The sequence below is a fragment of the Branchiostoma belcheri genome, unplaced genomic scaffold (genome assembly GCF_001625305.1).
Source record: "Branchiostoma belcheri isolate BF01 breed outbred unplaced genomic scaffold, Haploidv18h27 scaffold18, whole genome shotgun sequence".
In the NCBI taxonomy this organism is placed as follows: Eukaryota; Metazoa; Chordata; class Leptocardii; order Amphioxiformes; family Branchiostomatidae; genus Branchiostoma; species Branchiostoma belcheri.
Genome location: NW_017803268.1, coordinates 3546767 through 3564036, shown reverse-complemented (window position 1 = coordinate 3564036; position 17270 = coordinate 3546767). Strand labels below are relative to the sequence as shown.

The 17270-nt window shown below is 38.1% G+C and overlaps 1 protein-coding gene across 1 annotated transcript in view; it reads right to left on the bottom strand.

The window, feature by feature from the left end:
• LOC109467329 overlaps nt 1-17270 on the bottom strand; it is a 31149-nt gene that overhangs the window by 3689 nt on the left and 10190 nt on the right. The window contains exons 23-47 of the mRNA XM_019765274.1: nt 15693-15863; nt 15170-15292; nt 14904-15026; nt 14027-14149; nt 13637-13759; nt 12812-12934; nt 12046-12168; nt 11790-11912; nt 10439-10711; nt 9990-10268; nt 9660-9801; nt 9168-9292; nt 7942-8010; nt 7389-7450; nt 7092-7235; nt 6645-6735; nt 5873-6048; nt 5338-5562; nt 4586-5093; nt 4340-4395; nt 3860-4093; nt 3170-3379; nt 2766-2920; nt 1481-1631; nt 293-407 (exon numbers count right to left, since the gene is read on the bottom strand). Coding sequence (XP_019620833.1) covers nt 293-407; nt 1481-1631; nt 2766-2920; nt 3170-3379; nt 3860-4093; nt 4340-4395; nt 4586-5093; nt 5338-5562; nt 5873-6048; nt 6645-6735; nt 7092-7235; nt 7389-7450; nt 7942-8010; nt 9168-9292; nt 9660-9801; nt 9990-10268; nt 10439-10711; nt 11790-11912; nt 12046-12168; nt 12812-12934; nt 13637-13759; nt 14027-14149; nt 14904-15026; nt 15170-15292; nt 15693-15863 — 4047 coding nt within the window. The remainder of the gene's footprint in view (nt 1-292; nt 408-1480; nt 1632-2765; nt 2921-3169; nt 3380-3859; nt 4094-4339; nt 4396-4585; nt 5094-5337; nt 5563-5872; nt 6049-6644; nt 6736-7091; nt 7236-7388; nt 7451-7941; nt 8011-9167; nt 9293-9659; nt 9802-9989; nt 10269-10438; nt 10712-11789; nt 11913-12045; nt 12169-12811; nt 12935-13636; nt 13760-14026; nt 14150-14903; nt 15027-15169; nt 15293-15692; nt 15864-17270) is intronic.

Genomic DNA, 17270 nt, shown 5'->3' with positions numbered 1-17270 from the left:
AACGTATATACACGGCTTAAAATCTTACAATATCATTAAGATATACATTCACTTACAAATATCTACCCTCTTTTGACCAAAAACAAACATTTTTAAACGTCATACAGAAGAATACAATTCATACATGTAATATGTACCTATCTACTAAGGTATACCTATCAATAAGGTAATTGTATATAGAAAGGAGACAACGCAATTTGTTTATTCCAAAGTTTTATTACCCTTACCAACAATAATTGGAAGATATTTTGTTCTCTAATTGTATGTAGTAATCTTGAGGATATGGAGGTACCTTTGTGGCCCAAAAGGTGCACATGTAGTTCTTCCTCCCTGATATCATACGTCCTCTGCTTGTTGGAAGGTGTTGGGTTACAGATTAACGCAGCTATGAGCGCCAGGATAAATATCTGTGGAGAGAACAATAGCAAGAGTTCTTTACCATATGACTATACTGGACAATTTGTACTTTTTGTTATTATCATTATTTTATTTATTGATGTTATTGGTTAGTTACTGTTTTTTGCTTTATTATCATTGCCATTATCTTTATTGTATCCCAATTTCATTGTTTGTAGGTGACTGTTGTGGTTTGTTGTGTAAAACAGGGCCCATATTGAAAAGAAGTGCAATAATTTAATGGGAATAAATAAATTTACTTGCTGGGACATAAAGACCGAATATCCGGTAATAAAGCAATATCAAACCGCGCAGTGTTAACTGTATGCATAATAATAATTCTTTAAGAAAATGAGTGTTTTCAATGGCAAATGTGCAGCTCTCTGATCATTGGCATTTTTTGTGTGCCTCATCAGTGTTTGGACACCGTTGATGAGCACCCTTTATACTAAGGATAAGCCATCGTACAGTAGGAAAAATCGTTTGAAAGTGCATTTCCAAAATGACCATTATAGAGAATATTACACAGAAATATTACCTGGCCAGTCTCTGCAACAACACTTGATAAACAAAACGAGAGGAAGAATGACTTCAGCCATGCTTCGCTCTTCTCCTTGCCCCAGTCCAAACCATACATGATGACAAAGAAAGACGAGACGATGGACACAGACACCACTATCAACCACGCCACATACTTCGTCCAGCGGGACAAGCGTTTTCCAGCTTTTCATGGTAAGAGAGAAAAGAGCACAATGAATTTAACTACATCTGATGATTAACCATACATGAAAGCACCCCCCCCCCTCCAAAAAGGATGGAAATGAACAACATACACTGATTCGTACCCCCTATTCCAGGAGCTGTAACTGGAGCTGGTATCTCCTTTCGGAACAGCAGAAGCGGCCCCACGGTAACAGGTATTACCATCACAGTAGTCACCAAGCTGACCCACAGTTCCTAGGTAAAGTCAGAGAAATAAACAAATAAATCATTAAAACAGGACTGTAATTTTGGCTTTATCTTTTAAAGTTTAAGTTGAAAGACTAGTAACACTTTAACTAACTTTATTAGAATAGTGCCTCACCTGTAACGTGAACTGAATAAATCCCAAGTTATACACGATGTCTCTGGTGGGATCATCGTTGTCATCCCTGAACCACATGGCGCTGGCCACCATCATACTGTTTACAATAGCCCAGCAACAGGAAAGGCGTTCTGCCTTGGAGAAGTCAGACCCTACGATACAGATAAAAACAACAACACGAACTATTTGACATTTTACCATTGCCATGTACGTACATGGACCATGTTTTAATATCCATCATCGTTATCCTTCTTCGTGGATGTTTCAACAAACGCTCCTGTAGTTCCAGAACAAGCTGCTAGGGGGCCCAAATTTATGTCAAAGTGCTTCTTCCTTACCCCAAGAACTATCTACCAATCAAAATTCGTGACTCTAGCAAGATATCAAAACCGGAAGCTCTGCTGCAGAACCAATAAAAGCCCCCAGGGGGCCCAAAATCTACTCATTTTTAGGTCTTATCAAGACCTACCCACCTACCAAGTTTCATGACATGCATATTAAGCTTCTTGAGTTATGCTGTTCACAGACAAACAGAAATACAGACAGACTAACAGACAAACGGACAAAAGCTACTGAAAACATAACGCTACTGAAAACGTAACCTTCAAAAGCCATTCATTATATAATATTTATAAAAATGGACACAAGTAATGTTAAGTGGCACCCGGGCCCAATACCTTCAGGCGACAGAACAGGAGATGTCCACATGTGCTGGTCGTAGAACATCGCGTTGGTGTTCTCCCGAAACAGTGACCCGAAGGATCGCAGTTGTTCCTGAGTCGCCGCGTGTAGAACCTTTTGAACCCGGTAGTCTCCTCTCGCGTCAGACAACCAGTCATAACAAACGAACTGGTATCTGAAAAAATAATTAAATATTGTGGATGAATCAGTAAATGCTCATACGTCCAGGCGATTCAACTGAATAATTACAACCAACATTGACATGGAAATATAGGTGGTGCCAGTTGTATGCACCTACAAAATGACTAAAATTGGTCTAAGATAAAATTATCCTAACTAAATCTGCGCTCCTAGCGGTGTAATACCGGGCCGGCCGCTAGGAGCGCAGCTTTAGTCAGGCTACGGATTGGCGGATTACTAAGAATTTGGAAGTCACCGGGTGCAAATCTTGCAACATGTGTCAGATACGTTCGTTTTTCACATGATTTTTATACTAAAGAACGACTATAACTGCTGTCCAGTCATTTTAAAGTATAAGTAGAAGTGCAATTGATGGTTATGAATCTAAAGGGTGAAATAATGATTGCATGTGTCTTACACTGTGTCCGTCTGCATGTCCTTTACAATTATGTCTCTTAAGAACCAGGACGCGGCGTCACCACCACCAGTGTTGTCGTGCCAGATATGTAGTATTTCCAAACGGCCCAGTGGGTTCTTCATGGGCATAATGAAGTCATAGGATCCTCCACGCACCAATGACTGCAAAGAAATGTTGGGAAACTATTTACCTAGCAGGAATAACTGTTTTAGCGGTAATTCATTATCTCTGTCTAACGCCAACCGAAACAAAGTCCTGACAAAAGAAGCAAAACGTTTATCAAACTTAAAATAAAATCTTACCGAAGGAAATAAGAAGATGACTGTTATGAGGGTACCGACGATCTAGACATACCGTTTAGACAGATATATCGAAATGTAAAAAAAAAACGGATACTGTATGGTACTCACTTCTCCAGTAGAATTCAACGTTTTGGCCGCGGTTTTGCACCTTGAGCCGAATATTTGGAACCCAACACGTGACGATGTGCCGGAACCAAACATAGAGCCCGTATTGACGGTGATCTGGTACAGATATGGGGCTGGCATCCTGTCTGGTGGCAGGATGGACAATTGTGGCAACTTCCTCTTGGGAGCTGCTGAGTTCCGACTCATCATTTCCTGGTGCAGTAATACAGAAGTAGCAATAAACCAGCGAATATTTTATTATGTTTACAAATATAACATAATTTACTCCCCCTTTGCACAATGTCAATATTTTATTGTAAATGTAATTCTGGAGAGCAAATACATAAAACCAGGGCATGCCGTTCTAACACAATGTCAAAGAAGTGAAACTCATTCACCTCCGAATCCAAACGTAACATATCTTAGCGTCACCCAAAACAATACTTCCAAACCACAGCAAAAAAAAAAACTAAAGTAGTTTGTATGATACGTCGATTAAGGTTAGACATCCAGGTAATACGATACGTCAAAAAGCAGTTACTCAAGCAACTTGATATGATTTTGAAAACGGTCAGACGTTTCAGCTATTATCCACTAGCTTTCGTCAGTGACTGAGAGACCAGAAGAGAAATGCAGGTTTATAAGCACAAACTATTGATTGTATGATAATTACTAGGGAAATACGCTACTCACTCGAAGACGCTGAAAATTCACATTCAGAATGATCATCAACAAGATATAGAGAGCCCACTCCCCGATAACCGCGTAAAACACAATGTTGTTTTCCGTCAGGATGTTTGGATTTCCAAAGACTTTGTCGAAGTCAATAGAATTTGGAGGAAAGTGTACGCTGGCACCAATGACTGCCTTCAGCCTGGGGAAGCTGCAATTGCATCTGATGGCGCTATTGGAAAGATCCAAGTGGACCTGAAACAAAATAAACATAAACATAGTCAAGTCAATATGCTGTAAATTGTCACTAGAATACTCTGAGCAAAAATATATTTTTTCACACAAATTTACACCTATTTGCCATGCTTGGTAATTAGTAATGATTGGTAATAACATAGACTAGAATTTTTTTTAAATCTCATTTTATTAGAATAAATAACTCACCCCACATTGGGTGTTGCTCCATTTCTCTGACGTATATTCCCAGCTCAAACAACTCACTGTTGATGCCCGCAGTTCGTAATCTCTAGGCGAAGGTGCAGTTTGGAGACCAGGTCCTACAAGTAAACAATTCGGTCTTATTAGAATCTAGGTACCGGTCCACTTCCAACTCAATGTCCTATACATAGCCCAATACCACCAGTACCATCACCAATATGATGATCTACGTCTAGTTGTTTGTTGAATATCCAAATTTTATAATCATAAATATATGATCTATAATTACGCATGGGTGTAATAGGATACCTGCTGTCTGTATCCCCACGTACAGTTTCCCTCGCCGTTGCTCGATGTTAGGTATCCATGTCCGCAGGCTCCTTGTTCCTCTGTGCCAGGCTAGAACAACATCTTCCTCCTTGGCGATGTTCATGTCGTCATACAGCTCCTCTGTCGGCAGTGAGTCGTAACGGAAGAAGACCCTGTAGGCTGCAGCGTGATCCCACCACGACAGCTGCATCACAACCACAACTGTAGCCGCAGCGACGTCGAACGCATACTGCGCCATCGTCATGTTGCCTGTCCGTGCCCCACTAACTGTTAACTGCGTCCCACCAAATCCTCCTTCCTGCAGGGCGCTGCGTTTACGTCTCGGTTGATCTGTTAGTTCTAAAGCTATAGGTGTCTCCAGGTCCACCTGCATACTGCAGTTGTCAATGTGTCGATCTCCCAACGAAATTATGATGATGGGTGTGGTGACATTTTGTCCAATTGTGGATGTATTCCAGGAAAACAGGTTTCTCTCCATTATTATCATCTGTTACGGAATATGAGCAATATTACTAAATAGTTTTAATTTTTCACGCTATAATTTTTCGACTTTGCACAAACTCTTTTAACAAGCATGATTAATAAATGTTGTGTTGAGGTAAATATTTTTAGTTCTAATTTTCATGTTTGTTTTCGGACGTAATGTTTTCCAGATAAACACAAAGCAAACGACGTACATATTTAACGTGTATACTGTAGAAAGGAGAAAAAAATGAAAAGATTTTACTAACCGTAGCATCTGTACTGTCATTTACTGAACAGTCTGTGACATAAGCTGAGATGTTGACTTCACCCTCACGGAGTACCACGTTGTTACTAGTGAATCTTGACACCAATTCTATGACATTGTCAGCTTTAAATGCGCTATAGTAGCTCTTCCCATTCGGCAAAATTGCCAGCAAAGCGTCTCCCACCCTGTCAATGGATTCCGTCAAAGACAAAGCAGCTTTGCGAAGCTGCAAATTAAAATACAATACATATAATTATCATCATTTATCATCATATATTACCTCAGTTTATCGAAAATGGTTTGACATCTATTTTCAAGGTAAGGTTTTAGGGAAACGAGGAGTAATTTTACAAAAACAAGAAAGAACATATGCTAAAATTGATAGCACAATAAATACAAAGCCACATCTCAGTCATCCAATTGCAAAAAAAAGCTTGTAAGAAAATCCTTCTAAGAATATCCGTGTTCCAATAATTATGGTAGAAGAATACTTTACTGAGCAGCAACGAAATGAATAAATGAGTTTTGTTACCAACCTGCTGCTGAAATTTCGATTGATTGTCTTTTATGTTCTTTAGCTGCCGTTTAGGAGAAACGTCTGGTGAGTTGACATCGATGACGTCCATTTTGAAAAGATCCACAGAAGTGTCAAAAATGGTCGCATTTCCGACAGGCAGCATTTGTACCAGTCGGGAAACCGTGTGTACTACAACTGTAGCAGTTGAAGAACATATTTTTGTGGATAATAGAGAAGTAGTATTCACATGAATTGATCTTGTACCATGAAAAGTATAATGTATATATACGCCATATATAAATGGCACATAATGACTTTGACTTTATTGGGATCCACATTTAGCTTACAACAAATGTAGCTATTCTTCCTGTGGTCCTTCAAGACACACATGACACACATGACATATTTACAAAACATAAATACATGGCAATTACAACATATTAAAACAGATTAAAATAAAGCTATATACATGTACATCATCACAACTTCATATCATTCCAGGCACTGGACATTCTATACAAAAATCTTCTTTTCTGTGCATTTGTTCGAGGTTTAGGAAGGCGGATGGTCTGTGAGTCTGATGTTCTAGTATGGTAACCATGTGACTGCATAGTGATGTTCTTATACAATGATATGGGTTGTTTTTCTTTCATTATCCTACGGAAAGTTCTCAGTCATAATGTTCATAATGTGTAAAAATAAAGAAATACAAGCATTGCATTGTGTCTCAATGTAAAAATACATTATGTATCATTCATGAATGTCAATGAATGTAACTTTAGTTGCCTTACCATCATTCATCTTCTCCATCGTTGATATTTTTGTCCCCTGTGACGCTCTTATAAGTTCAGAAGATTTGCTGTACAGTTCTATAGCTGCTTCCTGCGGGGAATGACATAAAGATTATGAGCGTGTTTATTAATCATATCAGACACACTGTTGATAGCAGCTATATAAACATATGAGAAACGAAAGTTCATCTGTGTTGGTAGTTACATGTAAAGTTAAAACTTTTTGGTCCAACACAAAAAAATCTCTCACCTAGAGCTTTCGACCAGTCACTCTGGTCTTCCTCAGTAGACTGACCCAACCCAAAGAAGCCACGTGACAAGCTTCACTGGGTCAGTCTACTGAGGAAGACTAGAATGACTGGTCGAAAGCTCTAGGTGATTTTTTTGTGTTGGGCCAAAAGTTTTAACTTTAAACATATGAGAAATGAATCTAAAATCTTGTCTTACCAGTTCAATAAGAAAGTCAGTTGACGACACTGGGAATGTGTCCATTCTGAACAGATCATGGATTTCTCTTATGATGCTGAAGGTATTTTCCGAAGATGTTCCTTCTCGCAAGGACTGAGCCACTTGATATTCCAGACGTTTAATCTATATAAAAAGAAAAGCAAGAAAATGATGTTATCAACGTTGTTTCCTCTGCAAAGGGCAGTAAGACGATATTGCGACATACCTTGAATTATGAATAAAATAGCAGATAATAGTAACAAAAATTAAATATTTTGTAACGTATTCCCATCTTACCCTTTGGAAGAGACTAAGTGCCGTTGTTATAGTATGGCGCACCCCGCTGCCATAGCCGTTAACTGAAAAAAATTAAACATTCGACTCATTATGATAGTTTGTGACGAATGGCAACATTGGAATTAAACAGGAAACAGGGAGGGAGAGAGAGAGAGAAAGAGAGGGCGAGAGAGAGAGTATAACAAGAGGTTATGCTTAAAAGTGAATCCCAGATTTATTATCATGCAACCAACAGAATGATTCTGATAGATAATTCATAGTAATATCGAATGTCATGAAATAAGTACATAATTTTTCTTTGCTGTAAACGTACCTGGTAATGTCATATGTCTGGTCGATACATCATTTCGGAAATGGTCATCTGTAAAATGCCAACATCGTATGGAATGTAGGAATTAAGTTATTGACAATACAATATTGTCGCTTTTAGTTCACAATTTATCATTTAAAAAATTTGTGATTTTCCACACCTGAGTTCCAAAGGTAACAAAATAGTACGTTGCTAAATTGGTGCAAATGGATTAAAGAGAAGTGATATTGTTTCTAGACTTACCTGTTCCAGGAGACATCGTTGTCGTTTCGAGTTCCTCCAACACAAATCGTTTTAAATCTGTTGTAGAATCTGCAATGTAACAAATGAATGAATGAATGAATGAATGGTTTATTCAGACTGATAAACTCTCTCACAGACTATTGGCAGAATTGCAGGTTCCATTACACATATTATCCACACATGTATTTAGCTTTGTTAGATCTTTAGTTAAGTTGTACAAGACCATACAAAAGTCTCTGTACTTTTTTGTTGTGTCAATAAAGAATCTCATATTTAAAAGTATCATTCATTTATGATATAAAACAAACCATTTACCTATTTAAAGGCAATTCTATCACGGCTTAAAATTTCACGTATCCGTTACAGATTATTAGAAAATGATTAATATAATTGATATATAATGCCCACAAGTATATTTCGCAAACAGTAAGACTTTCAGGGCCTAACTCTTTCATCACAGAGGTCACAAAAAACAGCAAGTTACAGATGTTAAGGAACATCTAAGTAAGCCCCCCCCCCCTTCTATCTACAAAACTACAAACTCATTCATGTTTAATCCTTCTCAGACCACGGTTTTCGTTGTACTTAAAAGGGACAGCCAATGTATTTAAAAAATAGACTATTAAGTTTGTTACCTATGCCGGGGGTTGTTGACAGTTGATTAAGCCAGAACGTGTCTGTGGTCCAGAAGCCATGGCTCTCCGTTGTTGTAGGTGGTGTTGTACTTTTCCTTTTCAATATTGAAAAGTCATTGATGGCAACTGTTGGGATGAACAACATCATTTTTCTTGTTGTTTGTCTTATATGGTCAACTTTCGCGTCCGAAAAGTCTCCCATTATCATCATTTGAATGTCAACTTTGATAGCAAATTTAATTCATGAGATGAAAAGCTATTATGATGGTAAGATGGTAATTATCTTTCACTCAAAGATCACAAGGAAGCAGCATTGGCCAAAGAAAAGGGAAAAGCTTTTTATTCTGCACTTGGGCCAGATCAAATTAAGTTTGTGTAGCTAATTACAAAAAGATGATCCTGAAGAAGACATTTTTTCCTAGTTAATTTTTGTTGCACTTATATATTTTTAGTGCAAAAAGTTCTTTGCGTTGTATTGGGACTTACAACGATGTTTTGACATATATAGCATTTGTTAGCAAATAGATACTGTCATTGTTGTCATTTCCATATATGAGCGCTGTGTCTGAGTGAGAGACTTAATAACTATACCTGTGCTACCAAAGGTCTCAATGTTGACACTGCGTCCGTACACGCTGACGGCTACAATCCGGATGGTGTACTTTGTCGTTGGGATGAGATTCGTTACGTTGAAATCAGTTAAAGAAGGGGCTATGCTGTAATGTCAAAACAAGACATTTCCAAACACGGATTGCGAAAGTTATTAGGTAGTGGAGCTGAAACAACTCATGCAAAAGAGGATATTATTTGCATTATCATTAAGACTGATTAGTACATTGTCAGTTTCAAAGATTAACATTGTGTGGTACTCTCTAATTTACTTTGTTTTCTTTCTTTATAATGCGATTCTTCATTTTAAGAATAAAGTTTATTACTCCATTCAGGAATTGACCCCCTCTCTAAAGTCTATTTCCATTGCTAATGCCAAATACTAGTGTATATGAAAGCAGCTGCTGACAAACTATGAACGTGAACTAGTAAAAATAAATAAAAAAGGAATACAAAACGTTTCAATTTACTCACCTAAAGTGCATCTCGACCTGGCTTGAAGGTTCTATTACCTCCAGGTGATAAGAGACAACAGCTGCGACAGGTGGTGTCCATTTCACATACAGCCAGGTGGAGGAAACCTTGTGAACTTTCAGGTCAGATGGTGGATCAGTGCCTTTTCAATAAAAAGAAAAAATGTAGAGTAAGTATACTAGATAAAAGAAAATAATTATCAAAATTCCTACTGATACAGTACGATTCTTTGCTCCCTTAAACATTTCCTGAAACATTTTCCTGATTAAATTACAATAGAGAAGACGTCTTATCATTAGTTGTTCTTGAGGGTCTATGTTGTTTGTTTACCTGTTATGCCCGTTAATGTTATTGTTGTGCTCCGCCCAAAACGACTGACCGCCGTCAAGCTGAACACGTACTGAGTGGCAGGGACCAGATCCTGGATCAGATAGTTATCACTGTTAGCAGGAAGGGTGACAGAAACTGTGGATCGTCGTCTCCTGTGTTGTTCTATGCTGCCGAACGTGAGCTCGTAGCCTATAAGCCTGGCAACTGGCGGGGTCCAAAACAGGGCCAAACTGTCAAAAAGTATGCCGTCCACAAATAGTCGCACTGGAGGGTCGGTCTCTGGAGGTTGAATACCAGAAGCAATTAAAGATCGTGTTCATGACAATTGGTAATAAACTTTACACGAATATGATGTTGCCAGTGTAGCCCATTGAACTTTTCTTTGTATCTGAAAACAGCAAAAAAACTCAACGAAACAGCATACAATAGACTATATACTCGTCTTTTACCTGTTACGAATGTTACTTCAGTTAGTGGTCCCTCGAAGAACGCGCTGACACAGCTTACTGACACCACATACTCTGTAGCAGGAGCTAGAGACGTGAAGGTAGCCGCAGTAGCTGACTGAGGAAGATGCCGTGAAGATGTGACGGACATGGTTTCCTTGTCTGTCAGCCACGCCCTGTAGCCCAGCACCACGGTCTGACCAGGCTGTGACCAATGTACAGTGACCGACTCACGGCTGTCCAGACTAAAGGTCACATTGGTAGGAGGCGGGAGCCCTTCAATTGTAATAAAGAATATAGAAAAATGTTGTGATCTTACTTTAACACAACAATTTACAAGGTACGTGCATTTTTCCTTGCATTGGTTTCTTCATGTTTTTTTCGGCTAAAAGTTTCAGATACACACTATTATAGATAACTAAAATATTCCCGCAAGACATACATACATACTTGAGGGTTTATGTACTCTTGCTTCACTGCTTAACAGTTGGAATTGGAAGTTGTGTTGTCAATGCCATTTTCGATAATCAGCATTCAATCTAAAGCAGAATCTACTCATGGATTATTTAGGGACAAGCTGACGTTTTCTAAAACATAAATTTAATCTTTACTCACCAGTTATACACTCGATACTGACATTCGCGCTATCATTCCATAGCCCAAATGCGAGAACGGAAATGGAGTACTGCACTCCGCTGAACAGGCGAGATATTGTTGCGTTAGTGTCTCCAGAACTCCTCATAGATGTCTTCGGGGAGGGCTGAAAGAATCCTGAAAAAATCGCCAAGTGAACGAAGCAAAACACAAAACGGTGTACGATGATGTGCAGTATATGGATATACTTGAGAATTTATTCCGATTAAAAGCGAAATATAAATGCCATATAATTATACATAACCAGCAGAAAAAAATTGTAAATTAATGAACACTAACCCTGTGCAGGTACGTAAACAATACCGTATCCACTTGTATCACAGACTGGTTCTATCCAGCTGATGGATATTGATGAAGTGGTTACAGTCGAGCACGACAGATGCGAAACCGGGTCGAATCCTGAAGATATCAGTATTTGAATACTTATTGTAACGCGATGTCATCACTATCGTGCAGTATAGTACTATACAGGCCTGCATGTCTGCTGGATTGGAACAGATGTGTGTGTATGTGCAAAATCGCTAACCTGAGTAATACATTATCTAAATACAATTCAAAAGTCCTTTGAAATAAAGAGATCCTTAGAATGCCTTAATTTGCGTGCTTTTAAGAAAACTGGTCCACAATCTATCTGAATGTGCCCTTTCTTAAGTATTTCAAACAAGGCCGTAATGTTCTAACACAATAAAAAGCTTCTTACCATCACATGCAAAACTGTCCACCTGCAGACTGTAGCCAGGTGCACAGTAACAGCTGAAGTTTCCCACAGTATTGGTACAGAACTGCCCACAGCCTCCGTTTGCAGTGTCACATTCATCTATGTCTGTAGAATTAGGAAGATGTGTATAGTTTGACATAGCACGAAATGCTTTTATCTTTAATGGATTCGCATGGTATTAGGAAAAAGGCGTCGTCTTTTTGTTCTATGCTAACGATATTACAGTAATCCTGCTTACCATCACAGGCAAACCCGTCGACATTCAGCTCGTATCCTGTGCGACAGAAGCAGTCATAACTACCGATGGTGTTGTTGCAAACCTGGGAGCAACCGCCATTGGCAGTATTGCATTCGTTTATATCTGTAAGAAGAAGAAAATGATAAATTACATACAGCGTAGTCATATTTATAGTGCCATCTCAAAGCCTGTAGTAAATGAAGCTATAGCAAAATATTACTAAATAGATAAATATTATGTGCATGAACAAAGTTTTGCATGCGTATTTGCGTACTTCTACATCTATATATACACTACTTTAGAGGAAGAACTAGAAAACCCGATTTAACACCTTCCATTTTGCAATTGTTTAACAAGCAATGTGTGCGGAAATCCATTGCACGATAATAATACATAGGTTTACCTACCGTCACAAGAAAAACCGTTGGCATTCAAAACGAAGCCAGTGAGGCAGACACACTGGAAACTTCCTACGGTGTTGGTACAGTTCTGCTCACAGCCTCCATTAGCTGTACCACATTCATTGATATCTGAAGAAAAGCAATTCTATCATTTAAAACTCGTTATTTGCTAAACATTATGCTCTAGCATCAACGGATTTAAGGAAGAATATTTCATAGAAAAAAGATACTAGAATCCCTTACCGTCACAAGAAATCATTGATATCTGGTGATATGAAGAAGGCAATTTCAATACTTAAAAAATCTTAATTTCGTTTCCTAACATTCATGATCAAGTATTGGAAGGAGTCAAAAAAAGATCTTACCGTCACAGGAAAGCCCATTTCCATTTAAGTTGAAGCCGATTCCACACGAACACTGAAAACCGGGGACGGTGTTGGTACAAGTCTGCTCGCAACCACCGTTTGCATTTGAGCATTCATTCAGGTCTGTATAACAGAAACATGGTTATGCATGGATTCATACAGAAACGGCTGAAATTACTGTATGGATTGCTGCGTTGTCAAGCATCTAATAAATGTGTCGTAAAATTCAAACCACTGTCTTTTACAAAGACGTGTGTCTTACTATAAGTTTACTGCTTATGCATTTAGTTATACAAGAAAATACAGAAAGAAAGACACCTACCGTCACACGAAAAGCCATCAGCATTCAAGTTGTAAGCGTCGAGGCAAGAACACTGGAAACTCCCGATGTTGTTCGTGCAAGTTTGTTGACAGCCACCGTTTGCAGAGGAACATTCATTCACGTCTGTAATGTAAAATATATAATAGAAAATGCGGGACGAACGTGCACTGAGAAAATACATTAGTTTACACCATTGTACATTACGTGGATGCACCAGTTTATTTAGAATCCTGAAAAAACTGAAAAATAGCATGAGACTTTGCTGTATGATATGTGAATTAATATGGGCCAGTGTAATAAAAAAAGGCATCCAATAAAAAGTAAAATGAAGGTTGCATATTTTCTGTGTTCTATTTGTTTCCTTTTGGGCAAAAAGATGGTGATTTTAAGAACCTAGTGATTACATTAATGTGCATTAAACTAGACATTGTTATGATGAAGAATTTGTGTTATATGATACAGCTAGTTCTTTCGCCAAAGAGGAACGAATCGTCGATACCTACCATCACATGAGAACCCGTTGACATTCAGGTTGTAGCCAACACCACACGAACATTGGAAACTCGGGATAAGATTGGTACAAGTCTGCTCACATCCACCATTTCCAGCACCACATTCATCCACGTCTGTATTTGTAAAAAAAAACATGTATATGTTCACAGGCTCATTTGCATTCTATGCAGTTCAATTCAAAATAATGTTTAAAGGTACTTCTTTGGCAAATTTCCAATGTGTTCATTGATATTGATATAATATGCTCGAATGTTATAATTTGCGAGCGTGTGAATTTTAATATTTTAATATTTTAATATTTTAATATTTTAATATTTTAATATTTTAATATTTTAATATTTTAATATTGCAAATGCTTAAGTATTGAAAATGACGCTCACCGTCACAAGTAAACCCATCGATGTTTAGGAGGTAGCCAATCAGGCACGAGCACTGAAAACTTCCGATGACATTAGTACATATCTGCTGACAGCCACCGTTTGCAGACAGGCATTCGTTAATGTCTGTTAAAAATACATAAATATTGACAAAAATTAAAAGATAGGCATCTTTATGATCATAAGGATGTATCTATATGTAGGAAGCATACTTTGTCATTTTATTTTATTGACGATTTATAATAAATGGAAAGAAATATACAAATCGCAAAGTGATCAATGTTTTCCAACAGTGTGTCCCAAGAAAAGTAGACACGCACACAGAGCATAGAAAATATTAGAAGGTATTCAGAAATCTAACAATGATTCTTATTGAAAATAATTCTGTAAGCTTGTAAATTACACAGAGGAAACTGCTCTCCGTTAAGTACTAACTACGGGAACAGAAACATAAATTAAAGGCGCACTGAAAACAATATAAAACATGCGTACCATCGCAGAAAAATCCATTGCCGTTCAAAACGTATCCGGTCCCACAGGAACAAAAGAAACTGCCGATGGTGTTGGAACATGTCTGATCACAGCCACCGTTTGCAATGAAACACTCATCTTTATCTGCAAGAACAAAATGTAACATTAACCTTCATGTACAGTTATCATAATATTTGCTTGCTGAAAGTAATATATTTTTTCTCTAGAACTGCAACAGATTTCAACCGCAGGATCTCTAGAAATAATAAACGTTAGATGAAGTTGTAAACATGAAAATGTATGCCATGAATTTTTTAGATCAGACACAATACAGTGATATATTAAGTCAGTACATGAACAATTAAAATGTATTTACAAATTTTATCAATGCAGTGCGGCACATACTAACCATCACAGGAGAAACCATCACTATTTAACTCGTAGCCAATCCCACAGGAGCAGTGGAAGCTTCCGATGAGGTTGATACAGTTTTGTTGACAGCCACCGTTTCCAAAGTTACATTCATTGATGTCTGAAAAAAAGGACAAAATTTTAAAGATTTGTAGCAGTATCAGTTAGCCAATCACCAATTAAACAATGAGTGATGTTGCACATTTTATATGCAAGCAATTTTATGCATGTGCGAATTTAGGACGAACAGATAACCTTACTTACCATCACAAGAAGCACCGTCTGCATTCAAATTGTAGCCAGTTACGCAGGAGCAGTGAAATGTACCGATGGTGTTGGTGCACACATGGTCACAGCCACCATTTGCAGCTGAACATTCATTGATGTCTGCAATGAGGAAAATTGTAATTGAATGTATGATCGAATGAAACATTATCAACGTTCTATGTGCTTGGCAATAATGAGTAGACTTATATTTATATACATACAGAAAATAGCTTATTGCTGGTTTGAACAGTTTAACTTTTAGTACGAACATACTACTGCAAAATTTACAGCGGAAATTTACTTATTGGCAACATGACGATAGAAGACATACAAGGTAAAGTACTGTACTGTACTACAAAATTGTCTATCACGAATGTTACTACAAATTAAACACCACCTAACCGCAAAAAACAAAGAGATGACACTGATACGCACTTGGAATGAAAGCGAAGCGCATTAGAATTTATAGGTTTTAATACCCATCAAATACCCATCAATACGATTGTTTAAAACACCCTACCGCTGCATGAAGGGACGTTGTTGCTCCAAGATTGATCTGCTCGACAGGTGGAACTGGAATCTCCGATCAGATAATATCCTAAGTTACACGTGAAGTGAACCGTGTCCATGTAGAAGTTGGGGCCAGTCGTAACACCATTCATGGGAGACGGCAACACTGGGCACTGCACACCTGATAAAGGTTATAAGAGAAGTAGACTACCATGTTAAAATGCAACATTCGCCTTAGATATCATTGTCTTATGACGTGTATGTGGGTGCTTTCAAGTCCGCAAAACAGTCTTGCAAAATAATTACCATAAATTTGCATACAAATGTCTAGCTGCCTACATGGCACAAGTTAATAGACAGTGTACAATTTTGAAAACAATGATTTCTGAGTGATATTTGGCAGAGCTAAACTTACGTGTGCACGTTGGGGTGGACCCGCTCCACGTACGATCAGCCTGGCAGGTCAAACTGACGATCCCAATAAGGTCATATCCAGAATCACACGAGAACTGCATCACGTCTTGGTAGAAATTAAATCCCGTCATTTCGCCGTTCACAGGAGCTATCAGGGCTGGGCACTCCACGCCTAGTAAAGACATAGTATGATAAATTAAAAAATAAACACAATAGAACAACATCTATACTGACAACAATGGTAAATCTTTAAACAGAAATAATGTTGATAGTATCAGCATATTATGTTTTATTGTCCTTTGTTTTGTGGACCATCCAACTTTATTGCATTTTTGTTCAAATAATTTCTCTTCATCATGTTTTGAATTTCTTGGTTTAGTGTTGGATGGTTCACTTTCTCATCGTTGTCATTCTCCCAACGTTGCGAAGGATAGTTCACTTTCTGTTACTTTTATATGAGAAATAATTCAAAGAATTCTAAAACTATTGATAGTAAGCAAAGATGTTGTCAATCTTACGTGTACAACTTGGGGCTGTCCCATCCCACGTGCGGTCAGCCTGGCAGGTCAGGCTGGAGCTGAGGCCGACAAGCTCGTATCCTGTATCGCACGTGAACAGCACCACGTCTTGGTAGAAATTTCCGCCAGTCATGTCACCATTTACAGGAGCTGTCAATTGTGGGCACTGCACGCCTAGTTAAGCAAGAAATATTTTTAGGTGTTGTGTATGCTAGAATTCCTATCTTTTTTTTAAATAGAACGCGTAGCACACACACACACAAACAAACAAACATACAGCACACCATTGCAGAAGATCGTATGAGCAAATTTAAATTGATAACCTACGTGTACAGGTTGGAGCAACCCCAGTCCAGGTACGATCAGCTTGGCAGGTTAAACTGGAGGTTCCGACGCGGTCGTATCCAGAATTGCACGTGAATTCCACCATGTCCTGGTAGTAATTACTGCCAGTCATTGCACCGTCCACGGGAGCTGTCAGCAGCGGACACTGTACGCCTAGCACGGTGAAAATGGGATTTTAGAAACTCTTTCATGTCTACAAAACTCAATATAGCTTGTAAAAAAATACAGATTCTATTCAAAAGAAAAAAATATTCTAATCATACAATATATATATATATATATATATATATATATATATATATATATATATA